This window comes from Pestalotiopsis fici, assembly GCF_000516985.1.
Source record: "Pestalotiopsis fici W106-1 unplaced genomic scaffold PFICI_Scf_4, whole genome shotgun sequence".
Lineage (NCBI taxonomy): Eukaryota > Fungi > Ascomycota > Sordariomycetes > Amphisphaeriales > Sporocadaceae > Pestalotiopsis > Pestalotiopsis fici.
In genome coordinates this window covers 3,075,833-3,102,794 of record NW_006917094.1, presented here as the reverse complement: position 1 = coordinate 3,102,794, position 26,962 = coordinate 3,075,833, and the positions used below count along the sequence as shown (strand labels likewise).

The 26,962-nt window shown below is 49.3% G+C and overlaps 7 protein-coding genes across 7 annotated transcripts; 5 read left to right on the top strand and 2 right to left on the bottom strand.

The window, feature by feature from the left end:
- Nucleotides 1-1,156: 1,156 nt before the first annotated feature.
- PFICI_06942 (uncharacterized protein) lies at nucleotides 1,157-2,869 on the top strand (the record flags this gene model as incomplete). The annotated part of the gene is made up of 2 exons (XM_007835523.1): nucleotides 1,157-1,623; nucleotides 1,714-2,869. The coding sequence occupies 2 exons, from the start codon at nucleotides 1,157-1,159 to the stop codon at nucleotides 2,867-2,869; spliced, it is 1,623 nt and encodes a 540-aa protein (XP_007833714.1).
- A 795-nt stretch (nucleotides 2,870-3,664) lies between these two features.
- Nucleotides 3,665-6,823, top strand: PFICI_06941 (uncharacterized protein; the record flags this gene model as incomplete). Its single annotated transcript, XM_007835522.1, has 3 exons — nucleotides 3,665-4,022; nucleotides 4,078-4,610; nucleotides 4,661-6,823. The coding sequence occupies 3 exons, from the start codon at nucleotides 3,665-3,667 to the stop codon at nucleotides 6,821-6,823; spliced, it is 3,054 nt and encodes a 1,017-aa protein (XP_007833713.1).
- A 2,268-nt stretch (nucleotides 6,824-9,091) lies between these two features.
- PFICI_06940 (uncharacterized protein) lies at nucleotides 9,092-9,447 on the top strand (the record flags this gene model as incomplete). The annotated part of the gene is made up of 2 exons (XM_007835521.1): nucleotides 9,092-9,138; nucleotides 9,210-9,447. 2 exons carry the CDS (start codon nucleotides 9,092-9,094, stop codon nucleotides 9,445-9,447), a joined length of 285 nt encoding a protein of 94 aa, XP_007833712.1.
- Nucleotides 9,448-13,134: 3,687 nt separating this feature from the next.
- On the bottom strand, nucleotides 13,135-13,830 carry PFICI_06939 (uncharacterized protein; the record flags this gene model as incomplete). The annotated part of the gene is made up of 2 exons (XM_007835520.1): nucleotides 13,135-13,481; nucleotides 13,662-13,830. 2 exons carry the CDS (start codon nucleotides 13,828-13,830, stop codon nucleotides 13,135-13,137), a joined length of 516 nt encoding a protein of 171 aa, XP_007833711.1.
- A 718-nt stretch (nucleotides 13,831-14,548) lies between these two features.
- PFICI_06938 (uncharacterized protein) lies at nucleotides 14,549-18,209 on the bottom strand (the record flags this gene model as incomplete). The annotated part of the gene is made up of 3 exons (XM_007835519.1): nucleotides 14,549-17,595; nucleotides 17,659-17,852; nucleotides 17,938-18,209. The coding sequence occupies 3 exons, from the start codon at nucleotides 18,207-18,209 to the stop codon at nucleotides 14,549-14,551; spliced, it is 3,513 nt and encodes a 1,170-aa protein (XP_007833710.1).
- A 3,870-nt stretch (nucleotides 18,210-22,079) lies between these two features.
- On the top strand, nucleotides 22,080-23,876 carry PFICI_06937 (uncharacterized protein; the record flags this gene model as incomplete). The annotated part of the gene is made up of 4 exons (XM_007835518.1): nucleotides 22,080-22,342; nucleotides 22,400-22,558; nucleotides 22,612-22,759; nucleotides 22,827-23,876. 4 exons carry the CDS (start codon nucleotides 22,080-22,082, stop codon nucleotides 23,874-23,876), a joined length of 1,620 nt encoding a protein of 539 aa, XP_007833709.1.
- A 1,470-nt stretch (nucleotides 23,877-25,346) lies between these two features.
- Nucleotides 25,347-25,649, top strand: PFICI_06936 (uncharacterized protein; the record flags this gene model as incomplete). The annotated part of the gene is made up of 2 exons (XM_007835517.1): nucleotides 25,347-25,364; nucleotides 25,422-25,649. 2 exons carry the CDS (start codon nucleotides 25,347-25,349, stop codon nucleotides 25,647-25,649), a joined length of 246 nt encoding a protein of 81 aa, XP_007833708.1.
- Between the last annotated feature and the right edge of the window lie 1,313 nt (nucleotides 25,650-26,962).

The window sequence follows — 26,962 nt, the reverse complement described above, 5'->3', positions numbered from 1 at the left end:
GCATACTCGCTGATGGATGCATCGTACGATCTCAGCCCATCCAATGGCAGTCCATCATTCTTGACCTGAACCCACTTGAGATTACAGCCCCGAATACATTTTCGCCTTGACGGCTTCATGAATACTGCTGCCTTGTTTCTCACCAGGAAGCTGAAAGTCGTAGTAGTAAGTCCAGCCTGATTCCATCAGACGTTGGTTAGATGGACCATACGATGTACTATAGTATATCGGACACACAAGCATACAGGTATGTGGCGCTTGTAGTCCCTGAACCTTAGTGCATTGCTTAGGCTCGCGCTAGAATGTCTAGTGCATTCTAGAAAGGAAAAGGTTCGCTATAGCATGTGGATCATGTTATATACTCGCCGCGTCTTGTCATGGCTTCAACTCGTCATCCATCAACTACGGAATGCCGTGTCTATTGAGCGTATTTGAAATCACGTTTTGGACCTGGTGGTGACTCATATGTATCTGGACAGATGACGGTTGGTTTTGCCTCTCAATGGGACAGTGCTGTAGGTAAATATCAAGGCTGTCGGATTACTACTACGGAGTAGCGCCCTGTCGGAGTTCGGCCTCGGAATGGGATAAGAGATAAGAAAGGACCTGCCAATTGGCAGCAGTGAAAGTGTGAAACGAGCGCCTCTGTGGCTGATCTGGCAATCGATTTCCGATGTCTGGCATATCTTGACCAGGATACCATTGGCCCAGGTCACGCTGTGCCGTTCTGACGTATATTCTACTCATGAGTTGTCCCCCCCAGACCCCCGTATCAAACGCTCCGCAGAGGCTACGTACGGTACACACGGCCGAGTCTACTCCGTAGGTATGTATGTACATTGCTTACTCCAGGCCGACGCCGACGCATACATAATACGGCCCTGCCATCAATGCGACGGGAGCCTTACCTACCTCGAAGCAAAACAAGAAAAAAAGACATAGAGTCATTCATTTGGTCGGACTGAGGCCATTCCGAGCGATGCCGAGCTGACGGACTGAAGCAGCATTTGACAAGACTTTAAGGTCTTTGTAATAAACTGAAATTTACCTTTATTTCCTTCTCTTGCTTCCCTCAAACCTTTTCCCCAGAGCTCAGCTTTGTTTGTTTTTTTCTCGTGCAAAGTGATTGCTTTGGATCGAGCTCGTAACCATCAGGATGGACGACCACGAGCAAGACTACGATCAAGACTCTACGGAGCAAACGCCGCTGGTGCAAAATGGCCAGGTCGGACGCAATAACAACAACACCCGGCATCAGCGTCGCCCGCCGCACCGGCCCATGCTGTCGGTGGCATCGATTGCCTCGATTGCCAGCGTCAACGTGCCCAAGACGCACAATGGCAACACCATTGTCTTCATCTTTTGCGGGATTCTACTGATCGTCTCGTGCGCCGATGGCTTTGCCAACATTCCGTTGACCAAGATCGTCGAAAACTTTCTCTGCGACCAGTACTACGAGGAGGCCCACGGTATCCGGGCGGGCGGCCCCGATCTGGTCGTGGATCCCCGGTGCAAGATCCCCGAGATCCAGAGCAAGATGGCCATCATTTTTGCGACGGTTGAGGCATGCAACGCTGTCGTCGGCTCACTTGCTGCGCTTCCGTGGGGTTTCGCTGCAGACCGGTATGTACAAAAATGCGAGGGCCTCTGGGATGGACTCTACTCCTCGCAAGCCAAATATAAGTTCCCCCATCATACTGACAGGGCGTATAGACTTGGTCGGAGGCTTGTGGCCACAATAGCCCTACTCGGGTTGGCCATGTCGGTTCTCTGGATCATGGCGATACTGTATTTTTTGCAAACCTTTACCGTGACCCTGGCTGCTACAACAAGCCTATGGCGTGTTGTCGGTGGCGGCTCGGCTGTCCTGGTGGCCATACTTCTCAGCATGATATCCGACGTGATACCCGAGGACCAGCGAGCCACGGCCTTTATGCGCATCCACGTGAGCAGCATGATCGGCAGTCTGGTCTCCCCAGCGCTCTCGTCGGCCATGTTGCGCGTGGCTGGTCCTTGGCCCGTCATGTTTGTGGCCGTGGGCTGCATTTTAGCCGGAGCCGTCGCCTTCATGTTTGTACCGGAGACGATGCAGCACAAGCCGAGCGAGTCTGCCGAGCAGCCGCACAGCGACGACAGCCCACAGGGCATTAGAGGCCATCTAGATCATGCGGCCAAGCAGCTGCGGCATTCAATGTCCATGTTCAAATCGGCTTCACTCATCATCCTTCTGCTGACCTGTCTCACCACAAATCCTATCGCGGGATCCGTCTCGCAGTTTCTTGTCCAGTTCGTGTCAAAGCGCTACGAGATCCCCATCGAGTCAACGGGCTACGTGCAATCGGGATACGGCATCTTTCAAATCATCCACGCTCTCCTCCTCCTCCCGTGGATCTCCAGATTTCTTCTAAGAGACAAGACCCCTAGTTTTCTCCGGATGCCAAACGAACAAGTGCGTGACTTGGCATTAGCAAGGTGGTCCTTTGGGATTTTGGGTTTTGCCTTTTTCATCATGACGATTGCGCCCACATTGTGGATGTTCATCGCCGGGCTCTGCATCTTGGCGCTTGGTTCGGCTGCGACATCTCTTACCCGCAGTCTGATGAGCTTGTATGTGGATCAACAACATCGATCCCGGCTGTTCAGTCTCGTCGGCATTGTGGACACGGTCGGGGGGCTGTACGGTCCGCCAATGTTGGCTGGTCTGTTTTCCCTAGGAATGAAACAAGGCGGAGTGTGGATTGGGCTTCCGTATTTGGGAGTCATGGTCATTGCTGTGCTTGTCGTAATACTGATGCTCTTCATCAGGGTGCCCAAGCAGAATATAGAGGAGCGAGACACATCTGAAGAAGGGAGAACTCATCAAGACTGATCCGGCAGGCCGATCAGTAATTTGTACATCAATCATGAACCCGCTCAGTAGACATTCATATCTAGATTGTATAAATGTCATCACTACTTACTCCTTGGAAACCTCGATACGGCAATAGTCACTTGGATTGCGACGGCTCATTGACAAAGACCATTCAAGGTCTACAGGAATTATGCTGCAACAGAAATGATCAATACGCCCAGAGCTGTTACGCGGTCAAGAGCTTTCCTTTCTGTTTATTGGAACATGCAGTTTCTATGTATCTTCATTTATCACCGCGGACCTGTCATGGAGAGATCTATGTCAGGAGGTCCTGTGATAGACTGAAGCGCCAGGGTAAGCAAAGTGCTATATCGACGGCATAATACAAGACGTAGCTGTTTACTAGGGCAAACGATAAAAAGCGGAGAAGAGTAAAGGAGAGCTTCACCTTGTCAGAGTTCAATACTTGAGCAGAAAGGCAAACTGTAATTCCTTTAAAAATTCTTTGAATCGGCATAGATGAGCGCGAGGTTCTGCGGGGTACATGATGAGTACCACCAATGATGCTGATATTCGAACACACAGCCCCGCATTTTACGTCTTGGGTGATGATGATGGTGATGATCACCAGCTGCGGGCGTTTTATTATTTGAAGTTGTCAATGAAAACTATGGCCTTCTCGGGCAAGTAAGGGCCGGTAATCTTCCGACTCTGTCGAGAGAACCAATACATACTCTCATCTAGAACCAGAAATGTTGAACACAGTCATGTAATGTCGTAGCCAAGAGGCACGATATCTTCTGAGCCGTCAACATGCAGCTATCGCTTTCGAATATACTACATTTCTTTACTGCATATCTCTCGCCCGTGGTCGCCGCTACGAATGACTTGCCAATCACCCACATTACTGCGAGAAAACCCACCTTTGGCTCAGGCTCCTTCCAAAACCCAGGAGCGCGAGTGAGACCAAAGTTCAGATACTGGATCCCTGATGCTTCGGTCGAAGCTGATGTGATATCTCAAGATGTGAAACAAGCCAAAGAGGCTGGCATGGGTGGTCTCGAACTGCTGGGATACCACTTATATGGAGGACCACCATCAAATGGGGCTGGAAGGGGAAAGTTCGCCCCGGTGGATTGGGCCGAATATGGCTTTGGAGGGGAGAGGTGGTGTATGCAAAACCATCGCGCGCGGAACAGATTCAACAAAGCTAATAAAAGTTGTAGATGAGACATTTCGATCATTCGCCGAAGCAATCAAAAACAACAGCCTGGTCATGGACTTTGCTATTGGGCCGAATCAGGGGACTGGCGTGCCGGCACCCGACGATGACGAGGGTCTCATGTGGGATATCTATATCGACAATCAATCTGTCCCGCTGGGTGGCTCGTTCAATGGCACCCTGCCTGGCTGGGGGCGCGGGACTCTCTTGGCTGCCGTGACAGGTTTGGAGATCAACACTACCAACATTACGGCCGCAAACAAATTACAACCAGACCCTGAAGGCCTTCCCGGAGACTACTATCTTAGCCGTACTCAGATCACATTGTCGAACTCCAGTCTCATTGATGTGACAAACAAAGTCGACGATCAGGGACAGATAAGCCTCGAGTTCCCTACCAGTGAGACTACAGCAAGTGGTTACAACATCTTTGCCATCTACGTTGCTTTGTCCGGCTATCGTGCCCAACAGGGACCCGAGGGACTGGGCGGCCCCCAAACCACACCCGAGTCTTGGCTCCAGAATGGGTCCTGGGCTGTAGACCATTTTTCCGCACGAGGTGCAAAATTGACCACGGACTTCTGGAGCAATACATTCTTCAAAATGGAACACGAGAGCTACTCAGAGAAATCGGTAGCTATGCTTGGGAAGACAGTATTGAAATTGTCTCCAACGTGTACTGGACCCGCAATCTTTCAGCAAGTTTCCTAGCAGACCATGGATATGACATTTCCAAATGGCTGCCAATATTATTCCATCGCAATGGTAAGAGCTCTAATAACCCTGCCGTGTGGTGGGTGACGGACGAGCCAGATGGGGGAAATAGCCACATAGCCGATTATCGCTCGACTCTTGCAGGCCTCTATCGCGAATATCTCACGGCTTTGAATGATTGGGCGCGTGATTACCTGGGCCTTGGTTTTTCAGCGCAAATCTCTTATAACCTGCCCATGGACATGCTGGCCAGCGTGCCGTGGGTGAGCGTACCCGAGACAGAGTCGCTAGATTTCAGTGATCTTATTGATGGCTATCGACAATATTCGGGTCCAGTGTATTTGGCAGGACACGGCATTGTTTCTTCAGAATGTGGAGCTGTCAGAGGCGAAGGGTTTAGCCAGACCTTGCCCGAGCTATTGTGGCATGTCAAACGATCCTACGCAGGAGGCGTCAACCAGTTTGTTTTCCATGGCTTTCCATACTCTGGGTACTACGGGAACACGACCTGGCCGGGCTTCACAACGTTTAATTATCAATACTCCGACATGCACGGACCGTACCAGCCAGGTTGGCAGTATTACAGGGAATACATGGACTTTGTGGGACGAAACAATTTCGTGCTTCAATCTGGAAGGCCCAAGATTGACATTGCCTTTTGGCAGAAGAAGACAACGTATCCTGGACATGTTGAACTGAGGACTTACCCGACAACCGACTTGGAGTCAGTCGGGTACACCTATCAGTATCTAAGCCCGGATGACTTGTTTCTTGCTACTGTGGAGGATTCCGTGCTGGCGCCCAATGCTCAAGGATTCAAAGCTCTTGTCCTCCAGGCCAATGATTCCTTGACCGTTGACGGCACGACCAAATTGCTGGAATTTGGCCAGGCTGGGCTACCCATCATCTTTGCTGGCGGTGTACCCTCAAGCTACGTGGGTACATTCGGGCCTGACGAGATCCAGCAGGCTAATGAGAATCTCCAAGAATTGGCAAATCTTCCCAATTCTCACATCACTAGCTCTCTCGAGGTCGGGTCAGCTTTGGCAGACATTGGCATTGAGCCCCTGACTAGGATTTCGTCCAATGGAACCTGGTACACACAATGGCACTGGGATCCGGACAATAGGGTGGACTACATATTTGTGTACAGTGATGCTATGCATACGCCGCAAGGCGAAGGCGAGACGGTGGGGACGATCGAGTTCGAGTCAACCGGTATCCCGTACGAGTACGATGCGTGGACAGGCGATCAGCGGCCAATCATGCAATACAAGCGATTGGCCAATACCACCCTAATTCCATTCCAGCTGGCTGGGAATCAGTCAAAAATCATTGCTTTTCATCCAAGGACCACTCAGGATACTTCGAGGTATCAAGCATCGTGGGAGTTTGGAGATCAAGAATACCCCTATATAAACTCGTCTACATTTCCAGAGCTCGGCAGATATCCTCCTACAATCAACACCACCTTGTCGCCGAGTCGGTGTGACAGCTTTGAACTACAAAACTGGACTCTAATCGTCGAACATTGGGAGGCTCCCATAGACCTATACAATTATACTGGCGGTGCATACCGATACAACACATCACACGAGCTCGAAAGCCTGCAGTCATGGCAAGAGATCCCCGGTTTGCAAAACGTGTCAGGTATTGGTTATTACAGTGCCAGCTTTCATTGGCCACCATCGCAATGTATCAACCATAGCGACATCAGTGGAGCCATGATTGATTTTGGCCATGTTTATCACACTTTGCAAGCTTCGGTCAATGGACGGCGGCTACCAGCCATGGATGTCACGGCGCCCACTGCCGATTTGAGATTTTCACTCGAGGACGGGAGCAATGTAGTCGAGGCGGTAGTTTCAACACCACTCGGGAACACGTTGGGGACAATCTGGAGCAAACTCCAAAGTTCAGGGGAGGGTCCAGCAAGCCCAGACGCCGGAACTGTAAACAAACCTCGAGTAGGTCAGTACGGACTTAAGCAGCAAGTAAAGATCGTGCCTTATCATAGCAATGCCCTCTGGCTTTGATGCACTTCGGAGGAAAACTAAAAAGGGACCTGAAGAATCGATGCATCTTGTTGCCATAATATAATAAATGACAGCATGACCTCGTACGAAGGATGCACAGGATCTAAACGAACTTTGGACGAGCCATATACTCGTATTCCATTTCTAGTCCTTCAATTAGCCGAAGAACATAAGACGCCAAATTGACTCACCGACTCCTTCCTTGGGAATGATTGTTTGTTTCGATTAACAGCATCAATTCCCTGTTCTGATTTGTCATTTTCAGGGGGCCGGGTATTATGGCCCAATGGATCTGCTTCAAGTAAGTGTCCACCAAGAGGGCAATTTCTGGGTACGGTAATGACATGCTATTCGCGGTCTTCCCTGATCTGCGTCCTCTCGGCTGTCAGACAATAATGCGACGGCATCATTTCCTCCTCGGAATAACCTATCAACAGATAGATCATTGTTCAAGGTAGTCTCGCATCTTGGAAACTTGGAAGAGGCTCAGCCACCAAACATGTGAATGATAAGTGCAGTCGAGAATGATGCCATATAGTCCCCAACTCTCGAGCAAGAGTAGAGTTATAATGGCGATGTCCGACAGGATCGTCGTAGAAGCCTCGGCGCGCGGAGCTCAGCGGCTGACACCTTTGGGTATGCCACACCTTTACGGAGACCTGGGCCCCTTTTGATGAAAGAGACCACCGGGAAACATCCGACTGGGTTTCCTGCCCTTTGTTGATATGTTCTTGATAATTTCAATGGACTGGCTCCTAAGGCACAGCAGCTTCGGCGATTGACAGGTTGAGAATAGAGTTTGGCTGCCTCTTTTCTTCCCCCCGCAAAGTCCCGAGGATGAAGTGAGGGTCTTGCGTGTGTAGGCAAAGATACACGATATTGGGAAATTGCAAATCCCCAAAACGCTGGTTCCCCAGAACCTGCAGGCTGTATTCCGTCGGAATGATCCGCGGGGACAGGATTTTAGAGGTTGAAATGTAAGATGCAGGAGTATGTCACGAGTCTCGACTTGGTCACGATGGTGGCTTCAGGAAGTTGACTCGTACTTCTCCCACTGAGGCTACGCCACAACAGAGGGGAAACAGATTATGTGCGGCATATTCTTGACATTTTCCTGCGTCGTTCGCAATGAGGAAGTTGGTTGCAATAGGTTGGGTGTGCTGAGATTTATGTTATTGGACAGTCAAGCCACACTTATACCTGCAAAGATCTGCAGCTGCCAAATGTATGCAATGGGGGAAAGAGGAGAGACCAACGATTTGCCACCACTGTGGCGCAAACAATGGCTGCCCGCCCTTTCTTTTGGACGCAAGGAGCAGCAGCCAACGGTCATATCGTCTTAGGGCCAATAGAGTTCTTCGATCCTTACATGCAATGGACCGATTCATTTTCTTGTCGAGCATTTTTGTCGCCCCCAAGGCGTCTCCCCGCCCCTGGCCGTTTCTTGAGAACAGCCGTTGCGTAACACGCATTCAGGGTCCTCCCTCCACCCAGGCGACGCCAAGCCCATTTGCATGCCCGACCTATCTTCGGTGAGTATAGTTTAAATAAACGGTATGTAATCATGTTTGTCACTCTGTCGATGATCTAGAAGGCTTCTAGAAGGGTGTTTCTTGGCATGTCGACTGCATCTCTGGCCAACCACACGGCCAGGACTACCTATGCCATCTCATCTGTGCCGCTAGGATTGACAGCGGAAGCAGGATCCGTCAATATCAAACCAGGTTTGACAAGATTGAGTAATGGCCAATCTGCTACGTGACATTGCTTTTTCCGTTCCTCTCTTGGGATTGCTACTCCCTCCATCAACAATAAGCTGTGTGCTACGAAACATGTGATACTTCAAGTAAGATTGACAATGACATGTGGACCATCGCCAATTGGATTACACAATTGGCTCGAATGCGATACACTTCCAGGTGCATCCATGAATGGACCACGAGGAGGCTTAATGTCAGGGCCCCCCAAAAAGTACGGTGCATGTATTGACATTGCCGAATCAGTTATATGCATCTCATTGTTGACAAGCCACTCATGGCTACCTGTTTTCCTGTGAATACTCACGTTGGAGACGAAAAGGACCACGCGACTATAAGATACATGGATTTCTTCTCTACGATCTCATCTTGTTTATCGGTTCATATTACAATGGATCATTTCACTCGTTATCTCCCATCTTTAGTCAATAAGAAAATCAGCTGCCCAACAATACGTGTAAATCAACCATCCTATGCGACCTCTACAGCTGGCCTTTGAGCCTCGACACCAATGGCGTCCTCGCAAAACACAACAAGTGACACGAATCATGGCACCAAGTTAGCTCTTCTCCTTTTTATGCTTATGGATGCGTGTCTCCTTCAACTAAAAACGCTCTAATACTTTGCAGCCACAGCGTCACCGACGAGCCGTCGACCGCCAGCCTGCAACGAGAGAACCCAGAAGCCAGCGACAATGATTTGATCAATCTTCGGCTTGCAGCATTTCTGAACGAATCCATGGAACACGGAAACCGTAACGTCATGTTACCGGATCAGACTGCGGATCCATCAGTCACGATCAAGAAGGCCGAGGCTTCCATGGCCAAGAAGCTTCAAGCTATACTCGGCTGCTGCAACATTCAATGAGGTTTATTGCTGAAGTTGTGAAGAGATATCTATAGACCAATGTTTTAGAGTCTACACAAATATTTGGTATGGCTTGCCTTTTTTCCGAGGTTAGGACATCCATTGTTGTAGAGACCAGAGACAAGCATACTTGGAAGCAAGCGTACATAGGACTTTGTAAATTAACATGATTGAAAACCCTTAGAGAAAACATCAAATCAAGACATCACCTTTCATAGCGACATCTTATAATCAACTTTTGGTATTGTCGTGATAATAGCAGCGATTAGACATAGACTCGGGATTGTGTAGAAGACTTCAGTCTGTGTCTTTCCCTTGTCGATCATTGTCGATTATCACCCAAAATCATCAAACGGGACAAATTCGGAATGAAAATTCTTGGCACTGAGCCGGGCATAATTCGAGTATGTCGTTCAACCACCAATGTGTGTGTGTGTGTGTGTGTGTGTGTGTATGTGTGGAGTGTTGGCTTTTGCGTTGGCGTTTACGTGAACCGCCTTTGCATCAGCCCAACAACCCTCACGTCGTGAAACGGCCCCATTGTGTGGCTCCGTGAGTCTGGTAGTAACCGTTACTGACCGATCTATTTTGTTACATCTGACCGATCTATTTTGTTACATTTTTCTTTTCACCCTTTTCGCTTTTGTGACTGACCGGTCCCGTCCAAAGTAACCGCGATGCCGCCCAACGAGGCTCGTGAATCAGATAAGGCTGGCCTAGTATGCCATCTGTCTGTCTGTCTGTCTGCTGTCGCTGGTTACACAGGCTATGATATGCGGGGGAAGAAATCTCACGGAGTACAGTACCAAAAGTACGAAAAGCCATGAAACCGTTAACCGGTGAAGAGATTTGGGCACGTCATTTTCAAAACGTCCAACCCCAACCCACCCCCCACGTTGCATCGTTCGATTGCTTCCCCGATTTCCGATCGCCCTTTTTGCTTTCTTTTTTATTTATTTGATTCTTTTCTACTGAACACGTAGATCGATCATCCTCACCCCCTGCTGTCGAAACAAAAGATGTTTGCCCAACATGAAGTCACGCCGCACAAAGACACTCAGTCAGATCATACCGAAGGAAGTGACATGGTTTGCGAATTTAACTGCTAATGTTATAGAATGAACAATCCCTGAACTAGAAATAGTTGCCATATGCAAGTATTCCCATACCGGTCGTGAAAGGCAATGAATATATTGATTGGCCATTGACCTTTAGATGTGGCCGCATGTTGAGGCCCAACGGTGAGAGGTTATAGAAGTAGCACGAATGCCACGTTCATTCCCTTGTATCAAGAAACAAAGACAAATTGTTCTGCAAATAAAATTCCATTCCATTCCATTTCATCCCATCCAATCCATCAATGTCGCGGGATCGGCATACGGCGCACCACCCTCTCGGGTAATCCCAAGGCCTTGGTATGGATGCGAAGCCCACCTACCTACGATATACTGGCCTCTTGAATGCAGTGTACCACGCGGCGACGTGTTGATTGATTTCCATCAAACCCAACTCCGAACAGGGCGTGCACATCATTGGAGAGACCAAAGATCTCAAAAATGACTAGATTTTGTGCGAGCATTCATCATGCCACCTTTTTTTTTTTTTTTTTGTCCTTTCTTTCGGTGAGAGACCTTGCCGGGCGGCTATTACAACTCTTGACTGCTGTTGCATCGAATGGCAATGAAAAGTACTGAACATTCAGCTGATTTGCATACCAGTTAACCTATCCCATGAACATCTACGCAAAGTATCGGCCGGCGCCATATTGCATGAGCCAGATAAGGGGGTAGCCTCACGAGATACTATGCGTCCACCGGTCGGAGTTGCATTTTTATTTTAGAATGATCGTCCTGTTCTTCTTCTCCTCTTTGATTGATCACATGGCACTTCTCCCGCTTCGGCGGGCTGACATTTTTCACCCCCTGGACGATCTCTACAGGCCACCACGTATAGGGGGTGTACATTCCGTTGAAAAGGTAAGCCGAGTCGGGGGGAGAGAGGGGGAGAGAGAAAGAGAGAGGAGTCGAAGCCCAACTACACCCTCATGCTCGAATGACATATCCATCGCTAAGCGTTCCGTTCTATTGGCAACGAATCAAAACAGATCATCTGCCTCGAGTTTTTATAATTAAAAGAAAAATATGCCATTTTTCTTCCAAACCGACCCCCTGGTTATGATATTTTATCATTTCCCACACACACCGAAAAGATGGAAACTGAATGGCCATGGGAGCTGCCGCTCTTGCATGGCTGCCTTCTCCTAGAGGAAGAAAAGGACGAGGAGGGTAAGGGAAGAAGCAGGCAAATACCGAGATGAACTCCTAATCGCTGGGGGGAAAAATGTGGCAACAGGCGCGACATCGGGGTGTTCCTTAGCTGGCTTACTCCTGTTGAGCAAGCGAGCGAGCGCGCCCCGGCCCGTCTAAAGGATCATCCAAAGGGAGAAAAAAAAAAGGACTGGGCTACGTTGCTTTCGCAACAAACTCTGCCCGACCGATCGATCTACCACTGGACAATTCTTTTGACTTGCCACGCTTTTGAGGCCTGAGGCTCATCGTGAGCCAAAAAGTCTCTCCCTACGTGGCATCTGTTGAGTCGATTATTGTTCGGGAATTCCCCTTTTCAGCACAACAGCCGGCATTGGGGATGAGGCATCTGTGGGAAAGCGGCCAGGTGTGGGCGGGCGGATATATGATGTCCTCGAACCGTCCAGATCAAACTCGAGTTGATCGCCTCAGAGTCTGATCAGATACTCTCTCTCGAGTACTCTGGTTATACTGTGCCCTCTGAACATCCACGCATCCACAATGACCGACACCGAGGACGCCGCCTTGTAGGTTTGCCCACACGATCCTCACTGAGATATTCATCTGACCAATATAGAAGGGCCCAGAAGGAAGACCTGAGAGCCCAAAGATTACAGATATTCATGAGTGAACCACTCTCTCATGGAAATCGCAATGTGATGCTCTCAGATCAGACAACCGATTCGAAGACGGCGGTTAAGAAGTCCAGAAACAAGACAAGAAAACAGCTAGATTCCATGAAACATCTGGATTCGATCTAGCTTTCTTTGACTGTATTAATAGGTAAGTTTCTCATGTCCAGCACCATTGAATAGTGACTGATACAACTCTACCCTACTTAGAGAGTGGGCAGACCACTTTGGTTTGAAATAATGTTGTTACTACGATCTACTAGAGGCAAGACGGCATCGCAAGAGCAAGACGAAGCAATCCCACGCAAGAGATACCCCCAAAAACAGTTTTACACGATTGGCTTGGAAGACTAAATTCTCGATACCCATGTTTCGAGGGAGATTTTCAGTCACTGAATCTAGACGTATTGCACATTCAATAAACAAAAGCCCTCCGAATTTATTTTCTTCTTCTTTGGACCAAAAAGCCAAGAGCAGTGTGATCCAATGAATGTCAGCCCTACAAACGCCAGTATATATGCACATGATAAATACACATGCCCCTTCTCTTATCTGAGGGGTTCTCCCGATGCTTCTCGGTAGCTAGCATCGGTGCTCATGTCCTTTACGCCTTAGCGGTTGGACATGCGTTGTTTCAACAGGAGGAACCACTTGTACATTCCTGACTCTCCCCCTTGGAACTTTTCTCTTTCTTTCTTTTTTCCCCCTCTTTTCCCTCCATATCCAACATGTCAGATATATACAAGTCGCTACCTCGTCCGTTCGTCCCCGCCGCCCGCCACCGGGGGCCGCTGGCTCCTGAAGCCACCAATACGCTCAGCGCGGCCCAACTTTTCCTCCTCGCGGCGGATGGCCTCGGGGTCCTTTTGCGGCAGGCCCCACCACTCGCGGTGGAACTTTTCCTGCTCAAGCTTGCGTCGCTCCTTGCGCTCGCGCTCCTTGGCCCGCGCCATGCGGCCGGCGAACCACTCCTCGCGCGCCCGGTCGTGCTCGGCCTGTGTTGCGTGCGCCGCCATGCACGAGTTCATGGCCAGCGTGAGTTGACGGCAGGCAAACGATACTGTAAACGTGTGTTGCTTGGCGCACTCGGCAAAAGCTATTTCCCCAGAGCGTACGGTCAGCCTCTTGATGTTCTGGCCCAGGTTCCCTCTGGTTCGGGGCGGACATGTAAAGGTATTGGAAATGAAAGAAGTCTGAGTTCGGTCGAAGGGAATCAAAACATTTGAGTGTTGGGGAAGGGCAGCGCAATAAGGGCCTCCCCCCAGCTAGAACATACCTCTGACCTCGTCGGCACAAGCCCTCCGTACCCTCTGGTTGAACACCTCGCGCACCTGTGCTTCTTGGCTTGCGGAAAGTGGCAATGGATTCCGTGAAGGCATAGCCATGTTCTCAGTGCCATTGCCACTGCTGCTGCTGGCACCTGCGCCTGTCGAAGGGGAGGCCATGGTCGCCGCCGCTGTCAATGGTTGCTGAGCCCCCGGCGAGCTCCGGCTCGCGATTGGCTCGAGATCTAGCAGAGCTTCTTTGCTCTTGAGTGGGGAGGCGAGCAGAGAGGTGCCGGTGTCGTGATTTTGCAGGCAAAGGTAGCAAAGAAAATCGTTGCTCAGGAAATTGACCTTTTACAAATTGTCGTGAGATATCGCGGAGCTTTTTCGAAGCTAGGTTCGGTAGGTAGGTATGAATGGTCAATCGGACGAGCGAGTGAGCGACAGGCGGCAGGGGTCTGCTTGGAGAAGGACGCTAACGCAGTGCCCGGAACCATTGGGCTCTCCTGTACGATATATGTAGGTATTGTGCAGTGTACCTCAGGTACGGCTTGTGTGCATATATCTTCTTTTATGCACTTACCAGACGTATCAACAGCGCAGGTGAATCGTATTGTTTCGCTGACTTACACCGCGAGATTCATGATATTCGAGATTTACCTTGATAGTCACCTTGTAATTGACTTTATTACAGAACATCATTGCAAGACGGTAGTTACAACTGAAATCGAGTCGTATTTATTCTTGTTATTGTTATTTTGGCTATAACCACGAGTGAAAATACATCTGGGCATGCATGTAGAGGGTGCATAATACTTTTCAACACTACCCGATGCATACAGACAACACTTGCAAGAATGCTTGGAGGATAACAGTGCTGCAATATCTAGAGCAGACATCAAGCTCTGCTGTCATCATCCGTAGTAGTAGACGGGGTCGGCGGCACAGAGTCATCGTGGTCCACCTCGAGGCTTTCTCGCTCCTTGCCTGGCTTCTTCTTGATCGAGAACCTACCCCAACCAGTGCGGCCTTCCTTGGTTCCTGGCCGCCCTGTTGAGGTTGAAGAACCAAAGCCAGGGCTGCTACTGACACTATCATAGCTACGACCAAGTGCAGCAGCGGCCATGGTGCCATTATCTTCGAGAAGTTCATCAATGTCAAAACTGGTGCGATCTTGGTTCTTGTCAGAATTGGCAACGCTTCCCGGACCCTTCTTGCCGCCCACGCCGCGGATCGAGGAAAGACTGAATTTTGACGAGCTTCCCTTGCGCAGCAACTTTCTGAACCCGCTTTCTGGCTCCTTAAGCCCAGATCCAACAGCAGGCTCTGAAGGGGTGTTAGAGAATGATTGGTCCAGGGAAAGCGACTCGCGAGACTCCGAAATTGATGGTGTCTCTATCGAAAAGGCATCTCGCGACATGCGATGATCAGAGGGTGAGTCATCCAATGAGGCCATATCCGTAATTTCTGATGCAGAAGTTATAGATTCGCGCGCCTTCTTGTCCTTGGAGACGGTCTTGTCTCTGACCTTGGCCTTGCCCTTGTCCTTGTCTTTGCTATGATTCGACTCCCTATCCCTACTTCGGAACGACAACATGAAGCTGGGCGCCGCCGGATTAAGACGTTGCGTCAATGTTCGAGCTGGAGCTCTGGAACCAATCACTCCAACCACGGACGGTCGGCGAAGGATATCGTCTTTGTCCAAGATCACATCATCGGCGTCGGCCAAAGTCGTCTTCAGTGCTGAAGGTGAGCCGTGTAGCGACGGTCTCCTAGAGGGATTTCTAGAGGACCAAGGATCGCCGCCCTCGGGTGACCAAATTCGGTTTTGATGTTGTCGACCCCAGATGGGACCACTTTCAGTTGATGGTCTCGGTAGATCTGTGGATGATATTGACACGGGACGGGGACTACTTGGATCCCTCTCAGAGTAACCACCTCCAGCCGCATTTGCAAACAGTCCGAGGTGGCGGGAGACCAGGCCTCCGGAGCCGGACGTCTCGAGTGTTCCAGGCCCAGCAGAATTTCGATTAAACATGTTCCACCCTCCGCCACCCGAAAGACTGATTCGTCGCCTGCCAGGCAAGACGCTGCCATCATCATTTTGCCGCGGTAGGGATTGACTCTGATGAGACTTGAGAGAGCCGAGTGCTGGAGGCTCCTCGGTGTTCTTCTCACCCCGATTAAGCCAAGGCAAAAGGTTGAAGCGATTACTCGCCGTCGTACGTGGTGCTCCGGGTGATGCTGTGCCCATTTCTCCCCTCAAGGACATCCTCTCACTAGTGTCGCCCGTGTATTGAGAAAAGGGCAAGTGTTGCGTCGAGCTGCGTGGGCTCGAGATGCTCAGCGATCGCCCAGAGGAGACAGGCGACTGCGGATCGTTCTCGGGAGATATGTTCGAACCAAAGGTTCCTTGTCGAGCAGGTCGAGACTCTGGACTGGGAGGCTCGTCATCATCGACCATATCGAGCATGCCGGCGGGAAGCAATGCAGCTGCTGTAGGACTAAGGGGCGCCCCGCCTGTTAGTGCTGCAAGGCTCTGATCATCAAGCTGGCGAGCAAAGTCCTCATTGGACTCGATTGAGAAATCCCCGTAAGTCGGCATGCCTGGTAGCTGTGGCATGGATCCCTCCGAAAACCCAGGCGGAATAGTTGGTGCACGTGAGACCGCAAACATGCTCGGCGGGTATGAGCGGTCTGTTATGGCAAAAGACGAGACTGGTGATGGTCCAGTCACATTTGGCGGCACAGAAGTGCCCGTGCGACTGCGCCTCTTGAGCTGATTCTGGGTCGCAATGTCAAAGTCCACGCCCGATGAATTGGCCTGGTTGTAGGAAAATGCAAGTCCAGACTGTTGCGCTGCCATCAACTGTTGTTGCAAAAGCTGTTCATACTGTTTCTGGTTTCGAATCCTAACCTTTGCAAAACCGAGTCGGCGGCTCAAATCCTGGTGCTTGAGGTCCCATTCCCGCCGAAGAAGACGATCTCTCTCCTGCCATTCATCACTCTCCTCGCCGCCCGGAAGCTTCTTGCGCTGGTTTTCCGCCTCCTTGAGCTCCTTGCCTTTCTCCTTGAGCTCTCGCTCTTCAAGCGCAAGGCTAGCCTGCAGAGCATCAATGTCCACTCGGAGCGTCGTGATCTCTTGATCGGCCTCGTTTTGTGCAGTCATTTTGTCCTCTTCAAAAGCACCTTGGCGCTCATGCATCTTTGTAATATCCTTGTCCCACTTGGCAATCTCATCGTGAAGCTTGCCAAGCTCGCTTTGCTTGTCCTTCAACCGCTTTTCAAGCTGAGTCTTCTTCTGCTGCGAGCTTCGCATAGCCCTGTCTGTGGAGCCCATCTCTCTCTTCAACTTTTCTGTTGTGTCGTCTTTTTCCTTGAGGATCCGTCGCTTGGATTTCTTTTCGTCCGCTAATTCATCCATGAGATCCTTGTGCTCCTTTTCGTCCTTGCCGATTTGTGCCTGAATGTCTTCCATCTCTTTCCTGATGTTCTCAAACTTTTCGCCCAGCTTTTGCAATGACTCTGCTGGTATTTTGCTTAAAACCTCTCGAACAGATTGGTCCATGCTTGTCGTCGACGGTGAGTGTTTCCGAGTCAGGGTGTTGCGCCTTGCTATGCTCGAAGCTCCAGCTGGGCTCGGAGGAACAAGGGAATCCTTTGAAACAGAGGCAGTTTCGACGCCAGCGGCAGGGTTTCGAGGCGTTCCATCGTCATCGTGGGTGGTGATTTCGGCTTGCGCCTGTTCGCTAGGATCGAAATTTGACGGAAGGCGACCATCGCCAAGCTGTGGACGGCCATCTTTCGAAAAGGTGCAAAGCCTAATGACTCGACTGCCTGCTTGAAAATTGTTGTGCCCCACAGCAATGATGACTACGTTGTAGTAGTGGTCCGGCTTCAGCCCCGTCACTGTGATTGCCGTCTCTGTTGGTGCTGATTCACCCACTGCGCATCATCAGGTTAAACATGTGAGTTTCTTCAAGTCCCGTGTATGGGCAGTCGACTTACCCGAGATGCCATTCACCTGGATCAGGAACTTGGAAACGGGGCGATTAGCGCGAGGCCGCGTCCAGTGCAGCGTGGCGGCATCTGGACGAATACCGGCAAGCGAGACGTCAGGGGCATCAGGAACATCGACACCGAGGATGCTAATGAGTTCGGGTACGGGCTTTCTCAGCGTTTGCCATGTTCTTTGGACCAACCTGTAGAGTCACGAGGGGGTTAGCCGGCTGTACGTGCTGCCACGAGAGAGGAGCAGGAGACATGACGGGGGTGAAGTTGGCGTACCAGAGAATCGCAGCACCGGTCACGAGCATATTGGTGTGATGAAGTACGAGATAGTCGAGCCTGAGAAAGGTGACAACATTGATGCTCGTGTCGAGGAGCCAGGCAGGCGAGTGCTGGGCCAATTCTGGAGCGATGGCCCAGAAAAACAGCAAGCAGCCAATGACGACGATCAGGTTGAGATGTACCGTCTTAGGCTCGGTGAACCACCAAGCAACAACAGCACAGACAACCAAAACTGTAGGTACAGACGTCGTCCATGGGGTCCATGTCATGTCGTCGCGAATCGGGGGACGACTGGGAACCTCGATGAAAAATTCCCGGTCATAAATGCGATGCGGCGGCGGAGTGGGGAGGAAAAGAATCGATCGGGGTGGTAGGTTAAAGAAGAAGGACGGGAAAATGCAATGCAAATTCCTTCGCGCTCACAGTTTCGGGTCGGAGGACTAAACTACTGCTGCTTGGTTGCTGCTGGTGCTAGGCTAGACCGTTTGTACCTAGCCCACGGCACTGCACTGACCCCAAATTTACAGAGTGGATTTTAACCTCTTAGGCGGGCGGAGAGCGGATTCTCTTGCTTTTGTTTGGCTCAATCTCAAGCCTTCCACGCCTCGGGCTGCCTGTCTCTAGTAGTAGGCAGCCAGTCCAATCACGAACAAATCACCTGGTCGTGTGTTTAGAAAAAGATAAACTGAGAGCAATGGAAGCATATCGGTTTCAGATTCGGACCCTGACGTTTTCCGGGAATGATTCGTATTCTTCCTTTTACAATCCCTCCCTATTTAGACTAATGTACGGTTGCATCTTGGTCAGCCTCATCAGGAGTGTTAAAAGTAGTTTTCTTCGTGCAGCTTATGTTCAAGGGCGGCAGTTGCATTGCATTTGGAGGGCACGGGGGCGAGAAGGGTCCGACCAACAAGTGTCGTCCCGTTTGGGGTGGAAGGATTGATCTGCAGGACTTGAAGTCGTGCTGCCTGTAGTGTATATCAAAGGTAGATACTTATTTGTCCTCATCAGGTCGCGTGTCTATCTATACCTTGCCTAGACGAAATTGCATAAAGCAAAGCCATGCCTCCATCCATCCACTCATTCTCAACGGCAACGCCTATGGTTGGTCCTGCGAATCAATAATCTCTATGCATACAGTACTCGAATGGTGTACTCCGTGCTGCATATGTTGTTGGTTCACTGCATGCTGAAGAAAGAAAAAGAGTCTCTAAAGCCCCCAAAGCGGCACCAACGGTGTTTCCCACATGGACGGGCGTGCTTACAAGAACCGGCTCACCCGCATTGCAGCAGGGCCAATTGCATTTGGCCAACATCAGACTTCGGCAGTGACCACGCAACCACGAGAAGCCAAGGTGCTGACCCCCAAGGCAAAGGGTGCGGTAAACCACCAAATTTGTGCGAGGGTAGCATTGCGCTAATGCAAACAAAGGCTGAATCTGGATGGCACACCACACAATATCATGTAGTATTGACGTGTTTTATACCAATATAATGGAGGATTATACTGACGGGCTCGAGCCCTCGTTGAGTGGAAACATGCGAGGTTCAGATGGTCGGTTCGCGTTCGGCTTCGATCTATGAATGCACCGCAAATGAATCGCTGCCATAATGTTATCGTTATCATCATCAGAGTACTTAACATATGCAATACTTGTCGCTGACATCAACACAGTCATCTCTCCCAGCCTCCAACCCACGTTGACCCCACACTTTTGGAAACTTTAACAAGAATTGACTTTCCTCACATTACTACGCCAAATGGAGAAGGGCAAGGAAGGCCTCTTGAATGCCCAGCACTGATTAAACATGCTTCGCGGGCTGCTGCTCACACCGATGGACATGCATGAGGAATCCATCAAGACAGTATATATGCAACGCCTAGGACCCAGGCGTGTTGACTATTATACTACATCCGTTTCTGGTGTGGTGGTGAGTCCTGTTATTCCGTACTGAACTTCACAATCACCTCTCTGCATGCACGAACCAACCATTTGCAGCACCTCATTGCCAAAGGTAGTATTTTTGAGGAGTTTTAGCAACACGTTCTTTCAGGGTGGGGGAGAGGAAAAGTACTGACTACTAGCATCTCTTCTGCAATCACAAACGATTCATGCAATCGTGCACGAGAAATACCATTGATTATTGCACCACAAACTATTCTGGCGACAAGAATTGTATGATACGTCAATCAACTCTCCAAAGCTTAATTTGAGTGGAGCATGAACCCCCTCACTTCTAGTGCTCAATCCCTTTTGATGGTCCGCAAGACGTGAATTTCTGAGAGTCACATGCATTGCATGGCATGATTCAGGCCGCGGATTCGTTCGATCATGTGGATCGGCGCGCTTCCGTTGCTACCATACGCGAGTGCTGTCACTGCTGTTGTAGACCGATGTCAAGGATGCTAATGGGCGGTCGGACCTTTGCCCGTCGGGGGGCATTGTTACCATTACAAGCAATGCAGATCCGCGGCTCTTGTGACTCATTGGGTCTCTACTAATCTTTTGTCGACTCCTAAAGAGTAGAGACATGTAGTATAATCCCTACCCCTTATTAGTACTGCCGTAATAGCTCTTGGGTATGGCTCAATAATATTGTACTGCACTATTGTGTTTCTGTGTGCCATTGGAACACTGCGGCCTTTAACCGCGGCGTCTTCCGTTCTCCAGTTTACAGCTTCCTATCTGGTTCAGCTGTCTATCGAAGCGAGAGCTCTCAGAGCTCCATGACTTGGCTTTGCTATCAGCAACATGTCTGGAACGTACGACATAGAACTTTGGAAGTAGGTGAAAAGATGCGAAATGTGTCCACCTATCGAGCTACTGCTTAGCCACACCATCCTGCAAGCCATCTCATATACTCTTTATTTTATAGTACAACTCCTTGAGACTTTTGTTTGAATTTCGCAACATTTCAAGAATTGCATGGTTGGCTACCCTGTATAGTTGATCACGGGAGAGGAGGGTTTCGTCATTTTCGCTTATACACACGGGTCTGCTCGCATTAGAGGGAAAAGGTCCTTCCTTCTGCGAGATGCTGTTTGATCTGTAGAGAAGCTGGTAACAAGCCAACCCTAGGACACAATCATGGTGTGATATATGAATATCTATCAGACAATGTGCCGCAGACCCTGATTGAACAATCTGGATAGGCCAGCAAAGTCACCGTGCCAACGCCAGATATAAGTTGGGGGAATCGTTGTATAGATTCGGAGACTGTTGCTTGTGGTTCTGCCCAACACAAACGCTCTCTTCAAAGCCATCGTATCAAACTTCCTGTATTTCTTCCAGAAACGTCATAATCCAAGATGCAGGTGGTCCAGATAATCTGTAACCGACTGCAGTGAGCAACGTCACCCAAAAAGAAGAAAAAAAGGAGAGAGGACAATCTCATGGCAGACAAGTTAAATAGAAGATTCACACAGTATGCGTCAAACCACCATGACCATCTCAATGAGCGGTCTTTCCGCAGAGTTGCCATCATCGATATCAATTACCATGGCCTACGTTTCCTGGATCTAACCCGGACCTGATCAACACTGAATCCTATAGGGCTGCTAAACGCTGTTCCGGTCGTCAATGGATAGGTAAGCTTTGTGTGTCTGGATGCGTGATGCCCCAGGTAAGCGAAGGTCGGTGAGTTATGTTGTTGGTAATGCATGGGATTGGCTCCACTAACCTTAAGAAGAACCCAGATTTGCTCCCGGAGTGGTCTTTTCGGACTTAATTTCTATGCACGGGATGCATCGGCGATATAATTGAGATTCTACTGACTCAGGAAGTTATTACCGTTAAGTTCGAGTCGATATGGTTCATTAAGATTGATTGAGACCTTGGTACTCTAAGATGCTCACCGTCCAAGTTGCAGTGAAAACCTATCGCCGATGCTGGAAGAGCTTGGCCGCCCATGCCATATATCATGCAAAAAAGGGGGAAATATATCATAGCTCCAAGAGGCTGGCCCTTGACACTTTTATATATTTATCAGACTCAAAGAATATCTTGTGCAGAGAGATAAGTATCACTCGAGCTACAAAGTCTTGACTGATCAGAACTGTCGACATTGAGTTGATCAATCCGTTGGTTCCCGTTGATTCAGAAAGTAAACCAACTCTAAAGAGCATCGAAATCTTCACAATGTCTGAAAGGGAGAGCGACTTGAGAATACCACCAATGCAGCCTCCCTCGGTTGAGACGGCAAAACACCAACGATCTATTACTGGCCTGCGATGGATACTCGTGTGCACAGCCATCTTTTCGTGTAATCTTCTGTACGGCCTCGACAACACCATCGTAGCTGACATTCAAGCCCCAATCATTGCTTCTCTGGGCAACGTCAACAAGCTTGGTTGGCTTGGAATCGGCTTCCCACTCGGTGCAATTGGAATTATTCTGCCCGTGTAAGTCTGGATACATCAACAAAATTCATCACGACCTCACTAATACGCTACTGGCAGTGGCAAATCGTATGCAGTGTTCGATGTGAAATGGCTCTACTTTTGGTCACTGACCATGTTCGCTGCCAGCAGCGCTCTATGCGGTGCCGCCCCCAACATGGACGCCTTGATTGTTGGTCGGGTATGGGCTGGAGCTGGTGGTGCTGGGATGTACTTGGGGTACGCATGACTCTAATTACAGTCTTCCCAGCTTGTCTAACGGTCAGCTATAGAAATATCAATATGCTTCAGCTCTTGACGACACCCTCGGAACGAAGTGTTTACATGGCTGGGGCCATTCTCGTCTATGGTACTGGAGTCATCCTCGGGCCAGTGGTGGGAGGTTCTTTGGCTGATAGTTCATCTTCGGGCTGGCGATGGGTTTGTAACAGTCAACAGATCCCCGAGTATATCTATGTAAGTGATTGCTAACAATGTATTGCAACAGGCTTTCTATCTGAACCTGTTCATCTTCGCCACAATGGCTCCGATCTACGTCTTCCTCCTCCCTTCGATGCAACCTCAGATGGGATGGACCCTAGCCAAAAAGTTCCGATCCATTGATTGGCTTGGGACAATTCTCAGCTTTTCCATCTACACGATATTCGCCATGATCTTCACGTTTGGTGGTTCCATATGGGACTGGTCAGACGGCCGAATGGTTGCGCTGTACGTCGTGTTTGTCATGGTGGCCGTGGCATTCACATTGACACAATATTTTGCGGTACTGACTACCAAGGAGAACCGCATCTTCCCTGTGCAGTTTTTGCGTGAGCCGACAATGGTGCTCTTGTTGACGTGCTGTACGGCATTGAGCGGCGCGTTGTATGTCATCATCTATTACCTTTCGCTCTTTTACTCGTTGGTGCGCAACGAAAATGGCGTTCAAACGGCCCTTCGCTTGCTCCCATTTGTCATTTTCTATGTGTTTGGTGTCATGCTAAACGGCATCTTCATGGTACGCTGGGGGTATTACATGCCTTGGTTCCTGGTTGGCGGTATCCTCATCACGATTGGCGGTGCGCTCCTATATACCAGTACGATAGACACTACCAACGCCAGTTTGTACGGCTATTCCGTCCTGGTAGGGCTGGGCCTGACACCATTCCAAGCTTCCTATTTCGTTGCCCCGAGCAAGGTTCAGCCTCATGAAATCACTGAAGCGATCCAGTTCATCAATATTGGACAGCAGGGTAGTATCCTCGTCGCGCTGGCTATTTGCAACACCATCTTTCAGAATGTCACATCTCAGAGACTTCTGACCATCCTTGTTCCGGCTGGATATTCCGAGGAAGATGTGACGGCGGCCATTTTCGGAGCCAGAAGTGCCGTCTTGCAGTCTGCACCTGCCGAACTCAAGCAAGCTGCGCTTGAAATTATTGTTGATGCTATCGACGATTCTTATATTCTAATCATCATCTCCGGCGCTATACTCGTTGTCAGCGCGGCTCTCATGAAACGAGAGAAAATCTCGATTCAGCTCCAGGCTGTAGGTTGAGAAACGCGCATATTGAGTGAAGGCGACAAAGGAGGTGAAGGGAGACCGGGTGAACTCGCGGGTTTCCAATGATCACAGGATGGCGTGGGATTAATGATTCCAATCTGGATTGTTTCCGAAACGACTAGTTTCTGTAGTACCATATGTGACTCTAGAACTAGACTATAGATAAAATTATAATGATATGTTAGTTAGAATTTGTTGTTATCTGATCAATTTTGACAGAAATACGTGGGAAGCTTTACACTGTACCTCACGCCAGTCCTGAAGTGCCACAGGCTATAGCGAAATACCGGACTTCATTGGGGAGGCTCGAGACACAAAGTATTTCATCGTGTGCATTAACGAGCCGAAATCTTGTCTCTGTGGACTAGGTCATATAGCCTGCTCGTTACTAGAAATTGTTGCCGTTTTTCCGATCTGCTATTGTTTCCCCTCACTATTTCCAAGACGCCGAATCCTTTCTTTGAAAGAGTTGTATTTTGACGTCAACTTGGCCCTATGCGCAACCGTGAGGCCTAGGTTAACATCTAATGGCTCACGATGAGATCCTCCCAAATCCCCTGGCTAAAACAATTAGATCATAGAATTGACTGTAGTTTTCAAAGGATGCTTACACATTGCCCCTTGGTTGGCCGCCAGCCTATGCTGATGCTCAGAGCTGACATACCTCCGCGACTTCATCGACAACTTGGCTTAGAATTTGTCAGCGATGGTTCATATTCAGTGCATGAGAACTCTCAGGACCCCGTCATGCTTTACCCGTTTTCCCAAACATAAGCAAACAAAGCGCGATGATGTTCGGATCGCCAATTCGACCAAGCGTAGAGTGAAGCTGACAGTGCCAACGGCAACCAGACGCAAAGACCTTTCCCCATGGTAGCCTGGTAGCTGACTCCTAAGAATACTACGTATGATTTTCAGACAAGCGCTCTCAGATTAAAGCCACACTAACCTTATTGTTTATTCCTGGAACGTAATGCTAGAACGGCAATGACAGCGATCTCGCGGCCGCTGCGGCCGTACTGGGTGGGTTAAGACCCACTAGATCTTCAGCCTGGGGTTCGAGTTTGGAAGCCTGAAGGATTCATGAACATTCCATTCGGGGTAGAAGATCCTATAGTCCGCAGCATCAGTTTTCTTATAATGAGTCTGCCATTGAGAATGGGGCGAAAGTGGCTGACAAACAGAATACTCGCGCTTGCAGCCTGGCTATGAGACTTCATGATCTACAGATTCGATCCGGTAGGATTCATGTACTTTCTGTCATTCAATGATACCCTAGTCTTATTTCTCTAACGTATAATCAATCTTAGTGTCTAATTCGGGTCAAACCTGAGTATAAATGGAACAAATTCCCAGTGGACTCGACTAAAAAGCTTCCATCACTCAAGCTTATTTATTCATTACAAAACACCCACGTATTTTTAGTATCCCGTCTAACGACAATTCTAACCCTGATTATTCAAAATGCGCTTCTTCGCAACGGTAAGCGGCCTATGCCCAAGTTTGATACAGTATTGCTTAACAGTCCCACTCAAATAGATTGTCCTTGCAATGACTGCCGTTACGGCTGGTGCCATGCCCGTCACCGCCGATGCCAACTCGTACTTCATTAGCAAGCGCGATTGCCCCGGGGGCAGTGTTACGAATTGCGCTGCAGGACTCGACGCCTTCTGTAATATCGAATGCTTGAGTGCGGATGGGGACCTGGGGTGCCTCAGCAGTTGCATCAACAACAATTTTTCCCTTTGCCAGGCTCAATGCCAGTAAATGGATGCAAACCCATCATGCTGGGGACTTGAAGGATCTGGAGAGTTTTGTGCACTCGATGACGACGATCAGTCTCGATGTCCTATGTCATCTGTTTAGTTACAGGCAACTACATCTTTGTGCTATTTGGCACAGTGTTCTGTAGATCGAGTGTTGCTAATAAACACGCAATGCGTTGGCGAGCGTGGTTAGTGAGATAGTAATTGTTCGATATGAACCACTACTTTCTTGTATCTAAGACTTGGTGATCACTGCTATCAAGTGTATGACTATTTATAGGGACGACAATTTTATAAAGCTTCACCAATTCGGAGAAATAAAGACAAACGCAAAGACTTAGGTTTAATGCTGTCATTGGCTCGCATAATATCGAATACAACTACGTGTCACGGTGCTTTACCATTTTGCTCGGAACGATTCTGGGAAGCGCTATGCACCAGATGAGAATCCGGCAGGGTCTTTCGTGGAGATTGTGAGAGAGCGCATCTTGGCCAAGCTTGAAAGTCATGGGACCAGGTTTTCGCAACTATGTCAAGACAGTAAAGAGTGCGCAATTCGGGACCAACAACGAGCTCTTCTCCATCTTCGCCCACAGACTGGCCCAGCTTTGCGCTGCTTTCATGCCCTACCTCGATCCCTCCTTTATGGCCATCGATTTCCTTCTCATGTTATCCAACACCTTTTCCGGAACTCTTGTCCCCAAGCCCGTCACTCTGGCAGTGCGGCGTTGGTATTATGAAGTATCGCCTCTTCTAGCTCAGCGAGGGTGCCACACCCAACCTCCTATACGGACTTCGTTTTCGAGGCATCATACTGGAGTTCATTACCTTCCAGGTATTTCAAATGGGACCACTTGCGACGATTACGTTGACGCGTTCTTTCGTACAGTCACAGGATATCTTCTGAACTGGAATGCAACCTCTGATTGCCAATACTGTTGCTACAAGGACGGTCCAGTCATATGTATGTGCTTTTCCCTTTCTACCCATTGTTGTCCCAATTGAGCCTCTGTTTTTATGACTGACAGCAACGTGAGTGTTTGAATAGTACATCCAGTGGGGCTATAATTTTGCAAACTGGTGTAAAATGTCGGAAACTTTATGTTTCATCGCGTAACTATACTGCTGTTGTAGCGCTGACCGATCTCACCAAAGTCCGGAAATGGAAGCATAACTGATTACCTACCGGCAGGACATGGCTGAGTCTCGCGCTCAGCATTCTAAACCGTATAGAATAGAACGCCCTAGATTAGAAATGGCAGTCGACTTAGGTTTCCCTCGTGCCATGGATAGGCAAGGAGCATCGCCACAGAT